Source organism: Oryctolagus cuniculus, chromosome 1 (assembly GCF_051225735.1).
Source record: "Oryctolagus cuniculus isolate XC-2025 breed Fujian yellow rabbit chromosome 1, ASM5122573v1, whole genome shotgun sequence".
Lineage (NCBI taxonomy): Eukaryota > Metazoa > Chordata > Mammalia > Lagomorpha > Leporidae > Oryctolagus > Oryctolagus cuniculus.
Window position 1 is genome coordinate 168,200,830 of NC_142867.1, and position 23,715 is coordinate 168,224,544.

General features: G+C 39.6%; 1 protein-coding gene across 1 annotated transcript in view; it reads right to left on the reverse strand.

The window, feature by feature from the left end:
* Positions 1 to 5,512: 5,512 nt before the first annotated feature.
* Positions 5,513 to 23,715, reverse strand: part of PLGRKT (plasminogen receptor with a C-terminal lysine) — a 61,020-nt gene continuing 42,817 nt past the window's right edge. The window contains exons 4-6 of the mRNA XM_002708104.6: positions 18,154 to 18,284; positions 16,370 to 16,479; positions 5,513 to 5,935 (exon numbers count right to left, since the gene is read on the reverse strand). Coding sequence (XP_002708150.1) covers positions 5,814 to 5,935; positions 16,370 to 16,479; positions 18,154 to 18,284 — 363 coding nt within the window. The 3' untranslated portion in view covers positions 5,513 to 5,813. The remainder of the gene's footprint in view (positions 5,936 to 16,369; positions 16,480 to 18,153; positions 18,285 to 23,715) is intronic.

Here is a 23,715-nt window from a genome sequence, read left to right on the forward strand (position 1 = left end):
TTAGAGGGGCCCATGTTGTGGTGCAGTGGGTTAAGCCACCACTTGTGATACTGGCTGCCTATATCAGAGCCATATCTGAGTACAGATATGTATGTATTTTGGAATTGTGTTGTTTACCTTTTAATATGCTATGTCATTTTTTGTTGATAGCCAGGTATGATGTACCAGGTTAAAAAAAATGGCTTAAAAAGGCCATTAGTAAAGAGGTGGTAAGGTGTTGGAGAAGGAAATGAGTGAGTCCTATAGTTAGGTGTTGGTCTTTCAATGAGCCTTTGCCTAGAGACTGTGAACGTCACAGGTACTTCTTAGTGTTTTTTCTCCTACATTACACAAGATAGGATAGTTAAGTTAGGTTAGAGTTGGGTATTTCTTGTTCCCCAGGTCAATTAGTCTCTGATGAAACCCCAGCAGGATAGGGTCTTGGTAATAGCTTCTCCTGAGAGCAACCTTGAACAGAATCTTATAGTGTATTTCAAAAATGGCTCCTTTCCAACTCTCCCTGCTAGAGCTATGAGGGGAATTTGCTCCTGTGTTCAGTATCAGGATGAACTTGAACTGCTTAAGTTAAAACTTGGAAAAGTGTAGAGTCTGTCTGATTCAGTCCCCCTGGAGTTTTAACCCTCAAATTTGTCCACTACTGAGATTCGGCAACTTCTCCATCACACTACAGGGTTTCTTACTCTGGCGCTTGCTCCCACAGAGGTTTCAGCTTGTGATTTTCTGCTCTGGTAAGTTGTGAATCTCTGTATTTACATGTCATTCTCTAATTTGGGGGACAGTCATTTGCTCTGTGACTCCACTTCTCTTGTGGATCTAAAAAGAATTCTTATTTTTCAGTTTGTTCAGCATTTGGCTTGTTGTCAGGATCTAGTGGTGACTCCCAAGCTTCTACTTTTCTTAAAAAAAAAATATTTTTTTTATTTGAGAGGCTGAGTCAGAAAGAGAGGGGGAGATAGAGAGAAAGGTCTTCTGTCTGCTGGTTCACTCCCCAAATGGTAAAAATGACCAGAGTCAGGCCGATCTGAAGCCTGGAGCCGGCAGCTTCTTCAGGGTCTCCCACATGGGTGCAGTGGCCCAAGGACTCAATACATCTTCTACTACTTTCCCCGGCCATAGCAGAGAGCTGGATGGGAAGAGGAGCAGTCGGGACTAGAACTGGTGCCCATATGGGATGCTGGCCCTGCAGGTGGCGACTTTACCCACAACTCCACAGTGCCAGCCCCCATATGTATGCTCTTAGTGCTTTGTTGAAAATCATTTGACTATAAGTATGTGGGTGTATTTCTGGATTCTCTGTTCTGTTCAGTTTGGTGTGTGCCTTCTTATGCCAGTACTGTAATGTTTTGGTTACTATAGCCTTTCAGTATTTTTTGAAGTTAAGTACTACAATGTGTCTAGCTTTGTTCTTTTTGCTCAGTATTGCTTTGGTTATTTGATAGCTTGTACGGTTTCATTTCAGTGAAGAAGTACGATTGGTATTTGTATTTCCGTGAAGTATTACATTGATATTTTGAAAGGGATTGTAACTTTGAAATATACACTACTGTGTCTTGTGATTAGAGAAATTTATCCACTTATAATGAAATGAATTATTCATAAGAAAGGCCTACTACTGTTGTTTTTGGTTCTATAGAGTCTTTCTCCCTTTCTTTCTTTTTCACTGTCTTCTTTTGTTATTAGAATATTTTCTTGGGGCCAGCACCATGGCTCACTTGGTTAATCCTCCGCCTGCAGCGCCAGCATCCCATATGGGTGCCTGGTTCTAGCCCCAGTTGCTCCTCTTCCAGTCCAGCTCCCTGCTGTGGCCCTGGAGGGCAGTGGAGGATGGCCCAAGTGCTTGGGCCCCTGCACTGGCATAGGAGACCAAGAAGAAGTTCCTGGCTCCTGGCTTCGGATCAGCACAGCGCCGGCCATAGCGGCCATTTAGGGAGTGAACCAACGGGAGGAAGACCTCTCTCTCTCACTGTCTATAACTCTAACTGTCAAATAAAGAAAAAGAATATTTTCTCTAGGAGTATACTTTGGTCCCTTTTTATCCTTTGTATATCTATGAGTTTTTGTTTTATGAATACTAGGAGGCTCACATAAAATATCATGTAGTCACAGTAGACTGTTAAACTGATAGCAGTTTAAATTTGAGTCCTTAAAATAACTATACTTTTATTCCACATCCTTCAGCCACCATTTTATATTTTGGATGTACATATTACATCTTTTTATATAGTGTATACCTTAAGGAGTTATTATGGCTATTATTATTTTTTATTTATTTGACAGGTAGAGTATACAGTGAGAGAGAGAGACAGAGAGAAAGGTCCTCCTTCCGTTGGTTCAGTCCCCAAATGGCCGCCATGGCCAGTGCTGCGCCAATCTGAAGCCAGGAGCCAGGTGTCTCCTTCTGGTCTCCCCTGCAGATGCAGGGGCCAAAGCACTTGGGCCATCCTCCACTGCCCTCCCAGGCCACTCAGAGAGCTGGACTGGAAGAGGAGCAACCAGGACTAGAACCCGGTGCCCACATGTGTTGCCGACGCCACAGGCAGATGATCAACGAAGTGAGCCATGATGCCGGCCTATAACTATTATTTTAAGAATTTTCTTTTTAACATTTGTACTAAAGAGATAAGTGATTTACACACCACCACTACAGTATTGCCATATTCTGAATTTGAATGTGTACTTACTTTAAGAGGTTAAGTTTATACTTTCATGCATTTTTGTATTACTAATAAATTAACACACTTTTCTTTCAGCTTGAAGAATTCCCTTTAAAGTTTCTTGTAAGACAGTTCTGGTTATGAAGATCGTTATTATCTTTTGTTTGGTTGGGAACGTCTTTTTCTGTCCTTCATGTCTTGTCTTTGCCAGGTACAGTATTCTTGATTAGTTGTTTTTTGTGTGTTTTGTTTTGTTTTTTCCTTTTTCACTTTGAAAATGATGATACTATCTCTGGCTATAAAGTTTCTGCTAAGAAGTGCTCTCCAAACCTTATTGGAACTCCCTTATACTTGTCTTACTTCTTTTATCTTGCTGCTTTCTGTATTCTTTTTAAATATGATTTTTGATCATTTGATTGTATGTCTTAATGTAGTCTTATTTGGACTAAATCTGATAGGAGACCTTATTTTTTGACATTTATACCTTTTCTCAAAGTGAGAATGTTTTTACCTGTTATTCCCTTAATTAATCTTTCTGCCATTTGGTTTCTCTTTCTTTAATTCTTATAATTTGAACATTTGATGTTTCCTATACATTGAACATTTTGTTTTTGATCCTGTCCCATAAATTGCCAAAGCATTCCTCATTCCTTTTCAATTTTTTTTCTCTTGGCTATATGTTTTTTCCCAGAAACCTTTTATTTAAGGTATACGAAGTTCATGGATTTCATAAATACAACTTAGGAATGTAGTGATTCTTCCCACTACACAGCTATATATTTTTAAGTAACCTGTCATCAGGTTCACAAGTTCTTACTTCTACTGTTGATGCTCCCTATTGCATTTTTTCATTTCATTCATTGCATTTTTCAGGTCTAGAATTTCTATTTGTTTTTTGTTTTGTTTTTTAAATTTCAATCTCTGTCAAATTTTCCACTTTTTTATTTACTGTGTTTTTTATTTCTTTGAAATTTTTTCCGTGTTTTCTTGAAGCTAGTGAGTTTCCCTAAAGCAATTATTTTAAATTCCTTATCAAACAGTTCATACATCTCCATTCTTAGAGTAAGGAACAGGAAAATTGTTGTGTTCTTTTGGTTGTGATATGTCCCCTTGGTTTTTTTGGGCTCTAGGATCTCTCACATTCAATATACTAATCCAGGCAAAATCCCAATTTTTGTTTTTTCCATTCTAATCACCCTTAGGAAAGAGTCCAAAGTCTTTGGTGTTAGATCCAAGGCCATTCAAGAGTTTAATTGTACCATCAGGTTCATTTCTCTTTTTTTTGTTTTTTTTTTCAAGATTTATTTATTACTTGAAAGGCAGGGTGATGAGCAGGGAAGGGAAGGAGGGAGGGAGGGAAGGAGGGAGAGAGGGAGAGATTGATCTGCTGGTTCACTCCCCAAATGGCTGCAACTGCCAGAGCTTCTCCAGGCTGAAGCCAGGAGCCAGGAACATCATCCTGGTTTTCCTGGGTGGCAGAGGCTCAAGTACTTGGGCCACCTTCCTCTTCCTTTCCAGGCACATTAGCAGGGAGCTGGGTTGGAAGTGGAACATATGAGACTCAAACTGGCACTCCAGAATGAAATGGCAGCTTAACCCCCTGCATCACAGTGCTGACACACAGACTCATTTCTTAAAACATATCCCAGGTGAGGAACCATTTGTCACACCCAATCTGAATGACTAGCAACAACTTCTTGGATTTGCTGTGCATCATCCTGCCTTTGTTCAGGCTGCTTCTTCTGCCTGGGATACCCTTCTTCTTCATCTCCTTGTCTTCATGGAGAACTTCTACACAATCTTTAAGACTTGGACCAAGGTTCTCTACAACTACAAGTGCATCAAAGCAACATGTTGATTTGTTGTCAGCTCCTTTTGAGGACAGGTACCCCATTATATTCATATTTTTCCCACTTTCAGATTTCATCTCCTACTGTTCTCCTTTTCTGTTCTTTGGCCCTTCTTCTGGTTCTTCCTTTTGCCTGGACATTCCTTCCTTATCCTCACACTCCACTCCTCACAGGACTGATCCATTCATCATTCAGGTCTCAGCTCAAATGTGACCTCTGCGGAAAGGCAGTCTCTGAGGTCCCATATCTAAAGTAGTCCTAGCCCATCCTCCCAATCATTCTCTTATCCTATTTCATTTCTACCAAAGCATTATCATCAGAAATCATCTTACTATCTGTATTTTTATTTGTTGTCTTCCCCAATTTACACATCACTCACTAGAACATATTCTTCTCAGTAGAATTCAGGGACCTTACCTTCCCATCCACTGATGTAACTCCAGTTATAGTTCATGACACATAGTAGGAATCAGTAAATGAGTGTTTTATATGTAGGGTTTGTACCTGGAGGACAGACTATAAATAGGAATATTTTAGGAGTGTAGTTTTCCTGGTAACTCTGGAAAAAAAAAGGTGGTGGTGGACATTCTATTCAACCCTATTCAACCTCCTCTCCTCCCCTCCTCTTTTATAACCTTGTCCTGAGTCATTATTTGAATGTTGTTACCTTTTCTCTTTCATAGCTGTTCTTTGCATGTTAAGTATGAATTAAGTGCTAACCTTTTTAAAGTCTTTTAAGAACAGACACTGGAGCCAATTGTACTAGGTTCAAGTCCAAGTCCATATCTGTCTCATGGACCATTGGGATGATCACAGAATATGTACAAAATACTCAGAACAGTGCCTGCCATAGAAAGTGCCGGATACATGTTAGTAGTTAATATTTGTTGTTTTCTATCATGGGGAGACAGGACACAATTGATAATTCAAATAACAGGAGTATTTTGGGGAGCTGAGTGTGACACAGAAAGTGGTGTAACTGAGAACTTCAAGCATCAAGACATTTGCTTCCAAGACTTCAAAACAACATAGTTTATTAACTTTACATTTAAAACACATATATACAGTAAATCTGAAAGTTGTTTAGAGTACCTTTGATTTTGTGCTGTTTATTATAAACTTTATTTTTTTATTTATTTGACAGTGAGAGAGATATTATAAACTTTATTTTTAAATAGTTCAACAAAACTCATATTTTAATATTTTAAAATAAAGGTCATTATATCAAAATCTTGCACATTTAAAAAATTCTAAAAACCATGATTCAAACTGACAATTCTCTGTTTTGATTTGGTAGATAAACATGATTTCATTTGTCTATGAAGAATTTACTCTGTTCCCTTCTGGCTTTTTCAAGGCTTTCAAAAGTGATCATTCCTCCTGGCAGTTGCAACTTACTCTTTTCTGTTTCCAGTATGTCTTCTGCTTCACCTAAATAAAGTACAGAAATAATGTGAAGTGACAAGAGTTGTTAGTGTTTTTTGGCCTAATTACTATGTTCCAGTGCTAGGCTGTAACACTGTATGAAGCTATGTCCCCAAATCTAATAGTTCATTATTTCATCCATATTCCTCAGGAGAAGTAATGCACTTCCTAGAGGAAAGACCATAATGAATTCCAAAAACTTGTAGACAGATCAGATGCAAGAGATTTTTTAAAACATAGAAAAGAACATTTTAAAATTAAAGAGAAAGAACACCAAGATAAGTAGTTCCCTTAAATCAAAGTCAAGATGATCAAAAATATTTGTGTTTGGAATGGTTTGAAATGGGGAAACTAAATATAGCCCTTTCTATTGTCCATTAATATAAAATAAGTGTTAGAGAAACAAAACTACTCAAAACTATAACTTCTTAGGAAACCTGCTTTTTGATCTAAAATTATTTATGAGTACTAAAATTAATATTAAATAAGAATTATTAATATCAAATGTTGTTTAGTCTGTCCAGACATGCAAACACATACACACATTTCTACAAACAATTCTGTCAAAAATATCTAAATCATGCAATGAGTTCTTGGACCCAGTAACAATTACTTTTATTACTGAAGACTAATTAACAAAATTTTTAAAACTGTATAATAGGAGAAGGACGCAAGATGGCGGAATAGGAAGGGAGCACACTGATAGTCTGGGGAGCGATAGTTTAATAAAAGTGGAGATACTGCAGGTTCAAGGAAGAGTAGGGGAGGAAACAGCAGAAGAAACTCTTCCGGAACGTGTGATTCACAGCGAACCTGCATGGAGAGCATGGGAGCCCACAGTTCGGGACACCAGCGGCAGACTCAACACACCAGCGCTGGAATGCGAGGTGAGCCGAACCTCAATAGCCCGAGACACTGGCAGGCAAGCGGAGGGAGGAGACTAAAGGTAACGACCCCTGGGGGGGAAAAGTTCACCAGGCTAACTGGAAGAGAGAGAGAGAGAAAAAAAAAAAAGGTGACTGGTATGGACACGGGTTTCTCTCTCTCTGCTCACCTCTCAAGGGCGAGCAAGGCAAAGAGCAGGCGCCATCTTGGACATACGTCATAAGCAGAGCGACCTCAGGTCTGCACCGGCCCTGAGCCTAGCAGAAAAACCTGACTCTGGGCGGGGCGAATTAACAGGAGATTAGGACCTAGTAAATTTGTGGTGCTACTGAACTGAGACTGTGAAAAAAGAGACGGTGGGGGAGAGAACTCACGGAATTCACATGAGTACTCTCCAGAGACGCTATAATTCCATAACTTTGGCAACCCAGTGGGAGACTGAAGGAGAATTTGAGCCCACTCTGAGGGCCGAACAGATTCCCTGTGTGGTCCTTGGGAAAGAGCTTCCGATCTCTGGCTCCTGTGGGTATATCATTTGCCTGCTAACTACTTCCAACTTCGTTCAGCTGTGTGGAATTACTTCCCTTTTGAATCAAAAAAAGAAATAGAAAGAGAGAGATTTACCACGCCTAACCTGGGAGTGTCACCTTTGGCACACCAAACAGAGCTCTCAGGCCACACCCATCTCAAGCCCTAAGGCTCCATCAAAAACAGATAGTCCACTTAATCTAGAGTCTTGGTATAACAAGAAAAAGAACCACAGTGAAGAAACCAAATATCTCCAATATGCCAAATAATAAACGCAAAAACCGAGGTAATAAAAACAAGGAAGTCACCATGACACCCTTAAATGAAAAAGACACCCCAATTCAAGATTATGAAGATGATGACATAGAAGAAATGCAAGAAGCAGATCTCAAAAACTTGATAAGAACATTAAGAAGTTCTCAAAAACAAATTCTTGAACTACAGAAATCCTTAATGGACAAGATAGAAAAATCTCTCTCGTGAAAATGAAATATTAAAGAGGAATCAAAATGAAACGAAACAACTAGTACAACAGGAAACTGTGATAGTGACTGAAGTGAAGAATTCAATAGATCAAATGAAAAACACAATAGAGAGCCTTACAAACAGAATGGGTGAAGCAGAAGAGAGAATATCAGACTTAGAAGACAGAGAACAGGAAAGGATACAGTCAGACCAAAGAAAAGAAGAGGAAATTAGAAATCTAAAACATATTGTCAGGAATCTTCAGGATACTATTAAAAAAACCAACATTCGGGTTCTAGGAGTTCCTGAAGGCATGGAGAGGGAGAAAGGATTAGAAGGCCTTTTTAGTGAGATATTAGCAGAAAATTTCCCAGGTTTGGAGAAGGACAGAGAAATCCTAGTACAGGAAGCTCACAGAACCCCTAATAAACACGACCAAAAGAGAGCCTCACCACGACACGTTGTAATTAAACTCTCCACAGTGAAACATAAAGAAAAGATCCTCAAATGTGCAAGAGAGAAATGTCAGATTACTCTCAGAGGATCTCCAATCAGACTCACAGCTGACTTCTCATCAGAAACCCTACAAGCTAGGAGGGAATGGCGAGACATAGCCCAGGTACTAAGAGAGAACTGCCAGCCCAGAATATTATATCCTGCAAAGCTATCATTTGTGAATGCAGGTGAAATAAAGACTTTTCATAGCAAACAGAAATTGAAAGAATTTGTTGCCACTCGTCCAGCCCTGCAAAAGATGCTTAAAGATGTGTTACACACAGAAACACAGACACACGGTCATCAATATGAAAGAAGGTAAAGGAAGGAAACCAAGGAAGGAAACCTCACAGCAAAAGATCACAGGGAATTCAAAGCATATATTAGAACTTATCTTTGGCAAATGGCAGGGCAAAGTTACCACTTATCATTAGTCACATTGAACGTGAATGGCCTGAACTGTCCAGTTAAAAGACACCGATTGGCTGATTGGGTTAAGGAACAAAACCCATCTATTTGCTGCTTACAAGAAACACATCTTTCCAACAAAGATCCATACAGACTGAAAGTGAAAGGCTGGAAAAAGATATACCATGCCAACAGAAATGAAAAAAGAGCGGGCGTAGCCATCTTAATATCGGACAACATAAACTTTATCACAAAAACTGTTTAGAGAGACAAGAGGGACACTATATCATGATTAACGGATCAATACAACAAGAAGATATAACAATTATCAATGTATATGCACCTAACTACAGGGCACCGATTTATCTAAAAGATTTGTTAACGGACTTAAAGGGAGACTTAGACCCCAATACAATAGTACTGGGGGACTTCAATACTCCACTCTCAGAAATAGACAGATCAACAGGACAGAAGATCAACAAGGAGACAGTAGATTTAAACGACACTATAGCCCAAATGGATCTAACAGATATATACAGAACTTTCAATCCTACAGCTAAAGATTTTACATTCTTCTCAGCAGTACATGGAACCTTCTCTAGGATTGACCACATACTAGGCCATAAAGCAAGTCTCAGCAAATTCAAAAGAATTAGAATCATACCATGCAGCTTCTCAGACCATAAAGGAATGAAGTTGGAAATTAGCAACTCAGGAATCCCTAGAGCATATGCAAACACGTGGAGATTGAACAACATGTTCCTGAATGAACACTGAGTAATAGAAGAAATGAAAAGAGAAATCAAAAACTTTCTGGAAGTAAATGAGGATAACAGCACAACATACCAAAACTTATGGGACGCAGCAAAAGCAGTGTTAAGAGGAAAGTTTATAGCAATAGGTGCCTACATCAAGAAATTGGAAAGGCACCAAATAGATGAGCTTTCAATTCACCTCAAGGATCTAGAAAACCTACAGCAAACCAGACCCAAATCTAGTAGGAGAAGAGAAATAATTAAAATCAGAGAAGAAATCAACAGGATTGAATCCAAAAAAATTACAAAAAAATCAGCCAAACGAGGAGCTGGTTTTTTGAAAAAATAAACAAAATTGACACCCGATTGGCCCAACTAACTAAAAAAAGAAAAGACCCAAATCAATAAAATCAGAGATGAAAAATGAAACGTAATGACAGACACCACAGAAATAAAAAGAATCATCAGAAATTACTACAAGGACTTGTATGTCAGCAAACAGGGAAACCTATCAGAAATGGATAGATTCCTGGACACATGCAACCTACCTAAATGGAACCAGGAAGACATCGAAAACCTAAACAGACCCATAACTGAGACAGAAATTGAAACAGTAATAAAGGCCCTCCCAACAAAGAAAAGCCCAGGACCAGATGGATTCACTGCTGAATTCTACCACACATTTAAAGAAGAACTAACGCCAATACTTCTCAAACTATTCAGAACAATCGAAGAAGAGGGAATCCTCCCAAATTCTTTCTATGAAGCCAGCATCACCGTAATTCCTAAGCCAAAGAAAGATGCAGCACTGAAAGAGAATTACAGACCAATATCCCTGATGAACATAGATGCAAAAATCCTCAATAAAATTCTCGCCAATAGAATGCAACAACACATCAGAAAGATCATCCACCCAGACCAAGTGGGATTTATCCCTGGTATGCAGGGATGGTTTAATGTGCGCAAGACAATCAATGTGATACACCACATTAACAGACTGCAGAAGAAAAACCATATGATTATCTCAATAGACGCCGAGAAAGCATTTGATAAAATACAACACCCGTTCATGATGAAAACTCTAAGCAAACTGGGTTTGGAAGGAACATTCCTCAATACAATCAAAGCAATCTATGAAAAACCCACGGACAACATCCTATTGAATGGGGAAAAGTTGGAAGCATTTCCACTGAGATCTGGTACCAGGCAGGGATGCCCACTCTCACCACTGGTATTCAATATAGTTCTGGAGGTTCTAGCCAGAGCTATTAGGCAAGAAAAAGAAATTAAAGGGATACAAATTGGGAAGGAAGAACTCAAACTATCCCTCTTTGCAGATGACATGATTCTGTATTTAGGGGACCCAAAGAACTCTACTAAGAGACTATTGGAACTCATAGAAGAGTTTGGCAAAGTAGCAGGATATAAAATCAATGCACAAAAATCAACAGCCTTTGTATACTTAGACAATGCCATGGCTGAGGAAGAACTTCTAAGCTCAATCCCATTCACAATAGCTACAAAAACAATCAAATCCTTGGAATAAACTTAACCAAGGATGTTAAAGATCTCTACGATGAAAATTACAAAACCTTAAAGAAAGAAATAGAAGAGGATACCAAGAAATGGAAAAAGCTTCCATGCTCATGGATTGGAAGAATCAACATCATCAAAACGTCCATTCTCCCAAAAGCAATTTATAGATTGAATGCAATCCCAATCAAGATACCAAAGACCTTCTTCTCAGATCTAGAAAAAATGGTGCTTAAATTTATATGGAGGCATAAGAGACCTCGAATAGCTAAAGCAATCTTGTAAAACAAAAACAAAGCCGGAGGCATCACAATACCAGATTTCAGGACATACTACAGGGCAGTTGTAATCAAAACAGCATGGTACTGGTACAGAAACAGATGGATAGACCAATGGGACAGAATTGAAACACCAGAAATCAACCCAGACATCTACAGCCAACTTATATTTGATCAAGGATCTAAAACTAATTCCTGGAGCAAGGACAGTCTATTCAATAAATGGTGCTGGGAAAATTGGATTTCCACGTGCAGAAGCATGAAGCAAGACCCCTACCTTACACCTTACACAAAAATCCACTCAACATGGACTAAAGACCTAAATCTACGACCTGACACCATCAAGTTACTAGAGAACATTGGAGAAACCCTTCAAGATATTGGCACAGGCAAAGAATTTCTGGAAAAGACCCGGGAGGCACAGGCAGTCAAAGCCAAAATCAACTATTGGGATTGCATCAAATTGAGAAGTTTCTGTACTGCAAAAGAAAAGTCAGGAGAGTGAAGAGACAACCGACAGAATGGGAAAAAATATTTGCAAACTATGCAACAGATAAAGGGTTAATAACCAGAATCTACAAAGAGATCAAGAAACTCCACAAAAACAAAACCAACAACCCACTTAAGAGATGGGCCAAGGACCTCAATAGACATTTTTCAAAAGAGGAAATCCAAATGGCCAACAGGCACATGAAAAAATGTTCTAGGTCATTAGCAATCAGGGAAATGCAAATCAAAACCACAATGAGGTTTCACCTCACCCCAGTTAGAATGGCTCACATGCAGAAATCTACCAACAACAGATGCTGGAGAGGATGTGGGGAAAAAGGGACACTAACCCACTGTTGGTGGGAATGCAAACTGGTCAAGCCACTATGGAAGTCAGTCTGGAGATTCCTCAGAAACCTGAAGATAACCCTACCGTTCGACCCAGCCATCCCACTCCTTGGAATTTACCCAAAGGAATTTAAATTGGCAAACAAAAAAGCCGTCTGCACCCTAATGTTTATTGCAGCTCAATTCACAATAGCTAAGACCTGGAACCAACCAAAATGCCCATCAACGGTAGACTGGATAAAGAAATTATGGGATATGTACTCTTTAGAATACTATACCGCAGTAAGAAACAACGAAATCCAGTCATTTGCAACAAAATGGAGGAATCTGGAACACATCATGCTGAGTGAAATAAGCCAGTCCCAAAGGGACAAATACCATATGTTCTCCCTGATCGGTGACAACTGACTGAACACCAAAAAGGAAACCTGTTGAAGTGAAATGGACACTATGAGAAACGGTGACTTGATCAGCATAGCCCTGACTGTTAATGAACAACTTAATACATTATCCCTCTTAGTAGTTTTTTTGTCTGTTCTACTTAATATGACTGGTTTAATTCTGTAATTAATACACAGTTATTCTTAAGTGTTGAAATTTAACTGAAATGTGATCCCTGTTAAACATAAGAGTAGGAATAAGAGAGGGAAGAGATGTACAATTTGGGACATGCTCAAGCTGACTTGCCTCAAATGGTAGAGTTAGAAACATACCAGGGGACTCCAATTTAATCCCATCAAGGTGGCATGTACCAATGCCATCTCACCAGTCCAAATGATCAATTTCAGTTCACAATTGATCATAATGAAAGGACTAAGAGTCAAAGGAAGCACATAAACAAGTCTAGTACCTGCTACTACTAACTGATAGAATAAAGGGGAGAGTGATCCAACATGGGAAGTGAGATACTCAGCAGACTCATAGAATGGTGGATGTCCTAAACAGCACTCTGGCCTCAGAATCAGCCCTAAAGGCATTCAGATCTGGCTGAAAAGCCCATGAGAGTATTTCAGGCATGGAAAGCCAAGACACTCTGGCAAAAGATCTCTGTGAGTGAGATCCCAGTGGAAAGAACAGGTCTTCAAAGAAGGAGGTACCTTTCTCTGAAGGGAGGAGAGAACCTCCACTTTGACTATGACCTTGTCTAAACAAGATAAGAGTCGGAGAACTCAGAGGGCTTCCATAGCCTTGGAAACTCATGACTGGAGCATAGGGAGATTACTGATGCCATAGACAGGAGTGTCAATTGGTAAAGTCAACAACAGGAGTCACTGTGCACTTACTCCTCATGTAGCATCTCTGTCCTTAATGTGCTGTGCATTGAGATTTAATGCTATAACGAGTACTCAAACAATATATTTCACTTTGTGTTTCTATGGGGGTGCAAACTGTTGAAATCTTTACTTAATACATACTAAACTGATCTTCTGTAAAAAAAAAAAAAAAAGAAATTATCAATTCCCAACTTGACTCTCACTGGGATTAAACATGACAATAGGTCTGATCTGATTTCATCATCATTTAAAAAAATCATCTATTATTTTTCACTTTATGTTTCTGTGTGGGAGCAAACTGTTGAAATCCTTACTTAATGCATACTAAGCTGATCTTCTGTATATTAAGAGAATCGAAAATGAATCTTGATGTGAATGGAAGGGGAGAGGGAGTGGGAAAGGGGAGGGTTGCGGGTGGGAGGGACGGTATGGGGGGGAAGCCATTGTAATCCATAAGCCGTACTTTGGAAATTTATATTCATTAAATAAAAGTTAAAAAAAAACTGTATAATACATGGTCTTTACATTCAATAACTTGCCCTTTCTATAAGTACTATTATGTCGCTCCCCCTCTTCGCGGAGGAACGACACAAGACCCTGCGCTGTTCTTTTGTCTACTCGGCCCTCCCCGGGTTTGCTGCTGGTTCTTCCCGGGTTGGCCACCGTCCCTTCCACCTCCGTGGAAGGGCGGTTCCCCCTGCCACATTCCCCACTTCCGCGGGGGAGCGGCACACCGCCGGCCGGCTCTCTCGGGGGCTGCTCAGGTTTTCCCCTTAGATGTTCCTGGTGCATGCCTTCTTTCTCCTCCTTTATAGTCCTCCTCCGCCATTCCCAACTCAGCTGCCCACATGCCGAGTATGCTGCTCTCCTCCAATCAGGAGCAGGATCAGCTCCTGGAGGTCATCACTCAAGTTGGCGAGAGGCAGCTGCGTAGAAGCTGTTTTCTTCTCTCCCAGCGCCATATTGTGGGAGAGCAGATGCATAGAATAAGTCTTAATTCCAGTAACTTAGTCTAGTCCGGGTTGCTCCCCACACTATTATAATGTACTATTAAATGTATTTGTTTACCTTTATTGGCACTATATACATATTTATGGAATATAATTTGATGTTTGAATACATGTGTATGTTGTATATTGATCAGATTGGTGTAGGTAGAATATCCATTGCCATATCAGACCAGTGTGGTAGATAATGATAGACCCATAGCCCAGGAAAGGACAGGCTGGTAAAGATGAAGTTTAGTAAAGCACTGTTACCATTATGCTCCAGGTTGAAGGCTCAAAAAGATGAGACACAGGGATCTTCATGACACTGTAACTCCCCAGAGAAGTGGTAGCAATTTCGAAGACAGAGATTTCCTAGACTAATGGTCAACTCTATCTCCCTGGGAGAAGAATGGCTACTATGGCAGCAGTAGCAAGGCAATAGGAGCCAGGAGACTGTTGTAGCAATGGTTTGCTAGTAAATATGTAACAAGTAGCTCTCCAGAAGAATAACTGTATATAAATTATTATAAATTTTACTGATATAAAATATAATTAGCACTTAATAAAATGTGTAGCACTCTTTTCTTTTTCTTTCTTTTTTTTTTTAATTTGAAAAGCAGAGTTAGTGAGAGAGAGAGAGAGAGACAGAGAGAAAGGTCTTCCTTCCGTTGGTTCACCCCCAAATGGCTGCTACAGCCAGCACACTGCGCTGATCTGAAGCCAGGAGCCAGGTTCCCCCTCCTGGTCTCCCATGTGGATGCAGGGGCCCAAGCACTTGGGCCATCTTCCACTGCCTTCCTGGTCCACAGCAGAGAGCTGGACTGGAAGAGGAGCAACTGGCACTAGAACCCGGCATCCATATGGGATGCTGGCGTCACAGGTGGAGGATTAGCCAAGTGAGCCACAGCGCCAGCCCTGTGTAGCACTCTTAATGATAAATTCTAGATAGCAAATTGATTCTTATAGAATACTTGCACCGATTTTTGCTGAACTCTTGAATTCATAGCTAAATTATGGTTGCAGTTGATAAAGCTATAATTCCAATCTAAATGATGGTTGGTGTTTATTCATTGTACATTAATGGATAATATGACAACAAAATAATGATGACATATATTGAAATTTTACTGGTTTAAGAATACTGTGAACCACCTCATTGCAGGATCAGGTAATAGTTATTGAAAATTGGAAGAATATAGTGACCATAGACACCACACACTCTTAAGCTTAATCTACATTACTAGCACTTTTTTTCTTCAATTGCTGAAGTGTAGACCATAGGTTGGCAAACTTTCTTAAAGGGCCAGAGAGTAAATATTTCAGGTTTATAGTCATGCCTTCATTTCAATGATTTAGCTCTGTCATAGTCACAGATAAGCAGTCATAGCTAATACATAAATGAATGGACACAGATGCATTCCAAAACAGCTTTATTTTAAAATACAGGTGGCTGGCCCACAGGCTACAGTTTGCCAACCCCTTGTCTAGACAGTCAACAAAATAAGAAGTCAAGCCCTGATTTTGGCATTTGTAGATTTCCATAGTATCAAGCTACCAATGGGATGTCACTGAAGTTGGAGACACTGCTGTATTTTTATATCTGTAAATTGGATTTGCATTTCTACCATACAGATATAATTGATATAAATAATATTAGTATAGACAATAGTAAGATAATTAAAAACAGAGGAGTTTTAAGTATTTATTACCTGTTTTTAATGTAATAATAGTATAATTTAACTGTAAGCTTATATAACTTAATTTTAAATAAATGAACATGTTTAACAACTAGCTTAAAACATTCTTGAAAATTTAAATCCGTTCTTCAGAACTAGTATAAACTGATACAGTGATACCATTGTGTATGAGGGAGAAGAAATGTTGATCATTGGAAGCCTGGAAAGAGACTTTTGCTGAAGCTTCCTAGGTTTAGGGGATTCTTGAACCAGAAAATTAATCAGGAAGTAGAAACACTGGTTTATCAAAGACTCACCTTTCATTCGTTGTAGAAGGGTCCCATAACCCAAGTCACATTGGTAGATGAAGATAAAGCTTAATGGAACAATAGGGAGGAGAAAGGCTGGCTTCTTTCGTCTCATTGCTCTGTTTCAAGAATAAAAAGCAACCAATATCAAGGACTAACCTACAAGTATATACCTCCATTTGAAGAAAAAATTACCTGCTTTTGGAAGAAAGTTCTGCATTTTGGAAGTTACGTAATTCATTTGAGCCTTCTATTGAACTAGGATTTTCTTACCTAGTATCCCTCACCTGATTCTACAGTTCCCATGGGCAGGGTCTATGATTTGGTCATCTTTATTTGACTCTGAGGCTCAGACTCATTTCTTAAAAATTTTTATTTATTTATTTGAGAGGTAGAATTACAGACAGTGAGAGGGAAAGACAGAAAATTCTAACGTCCGCTGGTTCGCTCCCCAATTGACCACAATGGCCAGAACTGAGCCAATCCGAAGCCAGGAGCCAGGAGCTTCTTCAAGGTCTCCACACAAGTGCTGGGGCCCAAGAATTTAGACCATCTTCCACTGCTTTCCCAGACCATAGCAGAGATCTGTATTGGAAGAGGAGCAACCAGGACTAGATCCGGTGCCCATATGGGATGCTGGCACCACAGACGGGGTCTTTAATCCACTGTGTTGCAGTGCCGGTCCCTCAGACTCATTTTTTAAATGGTAAGAGACGTGATCATTTAAGCTACTGGTAGGGACATCTATGTCCTCTATCAGAGTGCCTAAGTTTGATTCTCAGTTTGGTTCCTGGATCCAGCTTCCTGCTAATGCAGGCCCTGGGAAGCAGCAGTTATGTCTCAAGCAATTGGATTCTTGCTTCCCATGTGGGAGATCAAGATTGTGTTCTCAGGTCCTGGTTCCAGCCCTGACCCAACACCAGGCAATGCAGGCATTTCTTTTTTCCCCTCCCCCTCCCTGTCCCTCTACTCTTCCCCTCTCCCTTATCCCTTTCCCTCCTCCTCCTCCACCTCCTCTCTCTCTCTCTCTCTCTCTCTCTCTCTCTCTCCAAGCTTTCTTCTCCCTCTCCCTCTCTCTCTCTCCCTCCAGGCTTCTCCCTCCCTCCCTCCATCTCAAATAAATAACAAAAATTTAAAATGAGTGAGTATCATTTATGGATTGTGGAGATAAACTTGTAGAGGCCTCTTATCTAAGTATCAATTAGTCCTTTCTCTAACTTATAAAGCAGAGAAAATGACAGAAGAAATTTATGAAACTAAATTAAGAATTAACTATTACTATCCTGGTTCTACAGAGTTATCTCCAAAGACTAAGCTACAAGAGCTTTCTTTGTTTACATATATACTACTTGGACTGAAGTTCTGTCTTGGCCCACTTAATAATATGGTAATGGTAAAGACAAAAAGAAGTAAATTATTTAAGAAAAAAAAATTTTTTTGACAGGCAGAGTGGACAGTGAGAGAGAGACAGAGAGAAAGGTCTTCCTTTGCCGTTGGTCCACCCTCCAATGGTCGCCGCGCTGCGGCCGGTGCACCGTGCTGATCCAAAGGCAGGAGCCAGGTGCTTATCCTGGTCTCCCATGGGGTGCAGGGCTCAAGGACTTGGGCCATCCTCCACTGTACTCCCGGGCCACAGCAGAGAGCTGGCCTGGAAGAGGGGCAACCAGGACAGAATCCGGCGCCCCGACCAGGACTAGAACCCGGTGTGCCGGCGCCGCTAAGCGGAGGATTAGCCTATTGAGCTGCGGCACCGGCCCTATTTAAGAAAATTCTAAAGTAAATAGCAAACTTACCCAGCTGTTAATGAGATGGTTGCAACGCCAAAAAAAGTTCCAAAATACTTGAGGAACTCCCGAGACCAAGCAATCTGCATGGCCATTTGTCTTTCCCTCATTTCATTCTGCAACATTAGCTGCCTTTCCAGCTGAGGACAAAACAAAAGACAGTGTGGTTATTCATCTTTGAATCTGAACACAGAATTAGCAGTCTGCTTTTCCAGTGGATTTTTTTTTCTTTTTTTCTTTTAATTTTTTTAAACTTTTATTTAATGAATATAAATTTCCAAAGTACAGCTTATGGATTACAATGGCTTTCCCCCGCCCCATAACTTTCCTCCCACTCGCACCCTTCCCATCTCTTGCTCCCTCTCCCATTCCATTCACATCAAGATTCATTTTCAATTCTCTTTATATATAGAAGATCAATTTAGTATATATTAAGTAAAGATTTCAACAGTTTGCACCTACACAGAAACACAAAGTGTAAAGTACTGTTTGAGTACTCGTTATAGCATTGAATCACAATGTACAGCACATTAAGGACAGAGATCCTACATGAGGAGTAAGTGCACAGTGACTCCTGTTGTTGACTTAACAATTTGACACTCTTGTTTATGGCGTCAGTAATTTCCCTAGGCTCTTGTCATGAGTTGCCAAGGCTATGGAAGCCTTTTGAGTTTGCCAACTTCAATCTTATTTAGACAAGGTCATAGTCAAAATGGAAGTTCTCTCCTCCCTTCAGAGAAAGGTACCTCCTTCTTTGATGACCTGTTCTTTCCACTGGGATCTCACTTGCAAAGATCTTTCATTTAGGTCCTCTTTTTTTTTTTGCCAGAGTGTCTTGGCTTTCCATGCCTGAAATACTCTCATGGGCTCTTCAGCCATATCCAAATGCCTTAAGGGCTGATTCTGAGGCCAGAATGCTGTTTAGGACATCCGCCATTCTATGAGTCTGCTGAGTATCTCGCTTCCCATGTTGTATCATTCTTTCCCTTTTTTATTCTATCAGTTAGTATTTTCAGACACTAGTCTTGTTTATGTGATCCCTTTGACTCTTAGTCCTATCATTATGATCAATTGTGAACTGAAATTGATCACTTGGACTAGTGAGATGGCATTGGTACATGCCACCTTGATGGGATTGAATTGCAATCCCCTGGTATGTTTCTAACTCTACCATTTGGGGCAAGTCCAATTGAGCATGTATCTTTTCATCAATTTTTAAAAATCTCTGTAGTTTGACCAAAATCCCTCTGGACAGCTATCCCCAATGATACTTTGGCAGTGAAATCTTTCTGGAATATCTGTTGTGCACAGAATAGATACTGATACTCTGTTTCTGTATTCTGAGGTCTTGACTGCATATGATCTGTAGCCTGTATTCAAACTTCACATTTATGTCTAGTTTTTTCTATTATGTGTGAGAAAAGACCTTTAGGTCTTTAAATGCAAAAACAGCTTATTGGAATTTAAAATTACTGCTTTCATGGAAGTAATTTTGTCTTCCAAATCCATCTTACTCCAAATTTAAATTCATTTGAAGTATTGAGTCGATATCACAGCATGATATGATGGTAGAGGGGTGTTATTTGGGAACATAAATAGATTTTTCTTTGCCACATATATCTTACTGTTTCAGGTCCTTCACCACTAGTCAGTGCCTTTTACCAGTTTTATAGCCCAGAACATAAATAGAGAATGAATATCTGCATGGAATTTTTTTAAGTGCACAGGAGAAGCAACAGACAAAAACTTGGGCCATTATTTGAGAGTGTCAGGTTTTGGAGAGAGAAGTATTGTGTTGTAAGTTTTTTTAATTTGTTGTTTTAATTCTGAAATCATGCACTGCAAATCATTACCCAAGCTAGAGAGCAAAGAGCTTAGAATTCATGGTGCAAACCATTGGCTGGGGAGAAAAGGGTAATGTGACTTATTTTTTCCTCCATGTCCTGTTTCTACCTTGGGGAGGGACAGGGAGAGGAGAATGGAAGCTTAGATATAAAAATGGGGCTTGCCTCCTTGTTCCCTCTTGGAGTTTGAAGAACTGGGGGATGGAAAGGAAATCTCAGATGGATTTGGGGATCCCCAGAGAGGATGTGTGGCCCTAAATCCTGTTGGGAATTCTTGGAGCTATCAGTTACAGTAGAGCAGAAGCAGATGCAGAGCAGATTGAGGCCTAGCCCGAGAGGCCACTCTAATTGCCCTAAGCTGCCAGTGGGTCTGGAGAAAGGTTGCAGTGTTCTTGTGTCACTTGGAGAGGAGCCCAGAAGGCAGTTGAGAATTGCAAGCAAGTAGCTTATCAGACATTCCCCTCAGCTTAGGACAAAAGGACCTCATAACAGACCCGTGGGTAGCAACCCTAAGTCCGCAGCTGGGCAAGAGCCAACTGGATATCAGAGGATCAACAGCACCCAAAAGAGAGGAAGTGATAGCTAAGCCAGCCTGCAACTTTGTCAGTGGCCCTCAGAGAAATGACCTGGCACTTCCCAGGTTGATCCAACAAAAAACAAGAGCAGAAAAGTATCTTTCAAACATATGTAACTTTCCTAATGCCTGGGCCACCTGATATCACCTAGACCAAACTTAGATTGTTCCAGGGAAAAAAACAAATGGAGAGGGAAATGGGGATAAAGCTGAATTCAACTATTTATTCCCAAAGAAGTTTTAAACTAGTTCAGTCATGTTGACTTGTCCAAATTACATTTGTCCTCACCAGTAGAAATGGCAGTTCATTTTGAGCTCTGTTAACAAGTAAAAAATATGTTGTGTTTTGCATATATAATTAATGTGTGAAACTCACCCTAGCTACATTACTCATAAAACTTAATTCATAATATTGTCCAAGGTGATATGAGTATAGCAATTAATCATTTATGTTTTTAATAAAAGGTAGCTAGATCTAGACAACACATAGCAGGGTCTGGGACCAGTGGTTCTGAACTTGGCAACCAACCTGTGAGCATCTGGGGAACTTTTCAAAGTCCTAATACCCAGACCCACACCACAGATCAGTTAACCCAGATGGGACTAATTAAATCATAATCTTGATGTAGATCAGGTCTTGTATTTTGAAAAAGATTACCAGGTAACTCCAATGCGCAGCCAGGATTGAGAATCACTGCCTGAGATGAAAGAACTCACAGCCTTGGTTTGTTGCCTCCAAATAGCAAGGTGAGACATCAATCTAAAAACAAATCCCCTGGGAACTCCTAAGCGTTTATGAGCAGAGGGCTTTTTAAGGGTTTTGGACCTAATGTGTGTAGTAGTATTGTGGTGAATCCATGACTCTCTGCATTTGTCAAAACCCATAAATTTTTACTATATAGCATGAACTTCAGTGTATACAAATTTTACCAATAAACCAAGAAGTCAGGGGATATCCAAAATTGAATGGAGACCATGACAAAATAATCTGATTGTATTGCATATGTCTGAAGTAACCTCTCTGAAGAGGGGGAAATATACTGATCTAACTTTGGAAAATGGTATTTGGACTGGAAACTTCAAAACTAAAGACTGAAAGAACTATACATAAACATTGTACTCTAGCGGATAGCGCTATTTCTCACAGAGTATAGGTTAACAATTCTGAAACTGCTTTACTTGTCTACTAGAAAGGAACAAACAAGTAAATTGATAACAAATGGTTCTTTAACTCCCAGACATGGCATGACCCGTAGAAGTTATATCCCAATTTACCTTCTTAGCTTCCTGTCTTGCCAATGCTTCCCTAGATTCCACCTTGAAATCCTCATGGAGGCCAAACACAGTTACCCTTTCAGGTCTTTGTTCTCACTAAAGAACATAGACTTGGGAGTCACATGAACTTTGGGCTCAAATTCTAGTTCTATCATATGATTTTGTACAAAGTCACCAAACATTCCTCCTGAACATTTTATCTTAATAAGAAAGAACTACATTTTTATATTATGACCTGTTCATTCATGCTGACTTATTTTGCTGAAATTAAAAATCTAATTTGGGAAAACTGATAAACAGGCTAAGATGTGAAATATTGAACACAATAATGGTTTAGTATCAGCCAAAGGAAGAAGAGAAAGAGCCACAGAAAAGGCCAAACTTGTGGACAGGAAAATGCATGAACATTCAGAAATGACAGTGCCATCACTGGCTCAGCCTAAAGGAAGGCAGCACTTCCCATCTCAAATCAAATAGAAAATTAATTCCAGATGAATCAATGCCTAAATGTACTAAATGAAATGATAAGTATCATTAAAGCTTAGAAGCTGTTTATATAACCTAAGGAGGAAAAGATCTTTAAAAATGAAAAATCTACCATTTTATACAAATGACCATAACTATTATTTAAAAAAAAAAAATGGGAGGGATGGAGGAAGGAAGGAAGCAAAGAAAAAAGAAGGAAGGAAATAACCACTGTTGGCAAGGAAGTGTAGAAACTGGAATACTATCTTGTTGCTTGTGGGAATGTGATTCCTTAACAAACTAAACATTGAACTAATATATGATCCATTAATTCCACTTCCAGGTATACCCCAAAGGAATGAAAGCAGAGATTTAAACAGATATTTGTATAGTAATGTTTATTGTGGCATTATCCACAATAGACAAAAAGTAAAATCAACCTAAATGCATATCAACCAATTATGAGATAAACAAAATGTGAAATAACTTGTGTCTGTATGTGTGTGTGTGTGTGTGTGTGTACATAATGGCAATATTATTCAGCCTTAAGAGGTAAGAAAATTTTGACCCACACTACAGCATGGATGAGCCTTGAAGACATTATGCTAAGTGAAATAAATCAGTCACAAAAGATGGATATTTTATGGCTTCACTTGTATGAAGTACCTAGAGTAGTCAAATTCATAGAGACAGAAAGTAAATTGTGGCTGCCAGAGGCTGGGGGACCAGAGGACAGGGAGTAAATGTTTACTGGGTAGGGAGTTTCAGGTGGGGAAGATGCAAATGTTCTGGAAGAGGATTTTGGTGATGGTTGCACCAGGCAGTAAAAGGGACAGGCATAGTGAAAGGGTTCAGTGTGAGCTTTGCAATCAAACTGCTTACATTTGTGTCCTGATGCCACTTTTTAGCCTTGAACCTTTGAGCAAGTCTCTTACTCTCTCTGTACCTCAGTCTTCCCATGTGGAATATAGACAATATTAGTAACTACCACATGTGGTTGTTTTGAGAACTTCATTATTAGTCATATCAGCATGTAGCAGGAATACATGACTGAATTTGGGAACATTAAAATTTATAATGCACCTACTTTTTGATCCAATATTTCCACTTTCTAGCAGTCAGTTCTCAATAAAAATCCACTTCTCCTCCTCTTCCTTCTTCTTCTCCTCCTTACTTTTCCTCCTCTTCCCTCTTTTTTTTAAATTATTTATTTATGTATTTGAAAATCAAAGTTACAGAGAGTGTTAGAGAGATGGAGAGATCTTCCATCCTCTGATTCATTTTCCAAATGGCCACAACAGCCAGGAATGGGTCAGGGCAAAACTAGGAGCCTGGAACTCCATCTGGGTCTCCCACATGGATGCAGGGACCCAAGGGCTTGAGCCAGCTTCCACTGCTTTCCCAGGCACATTA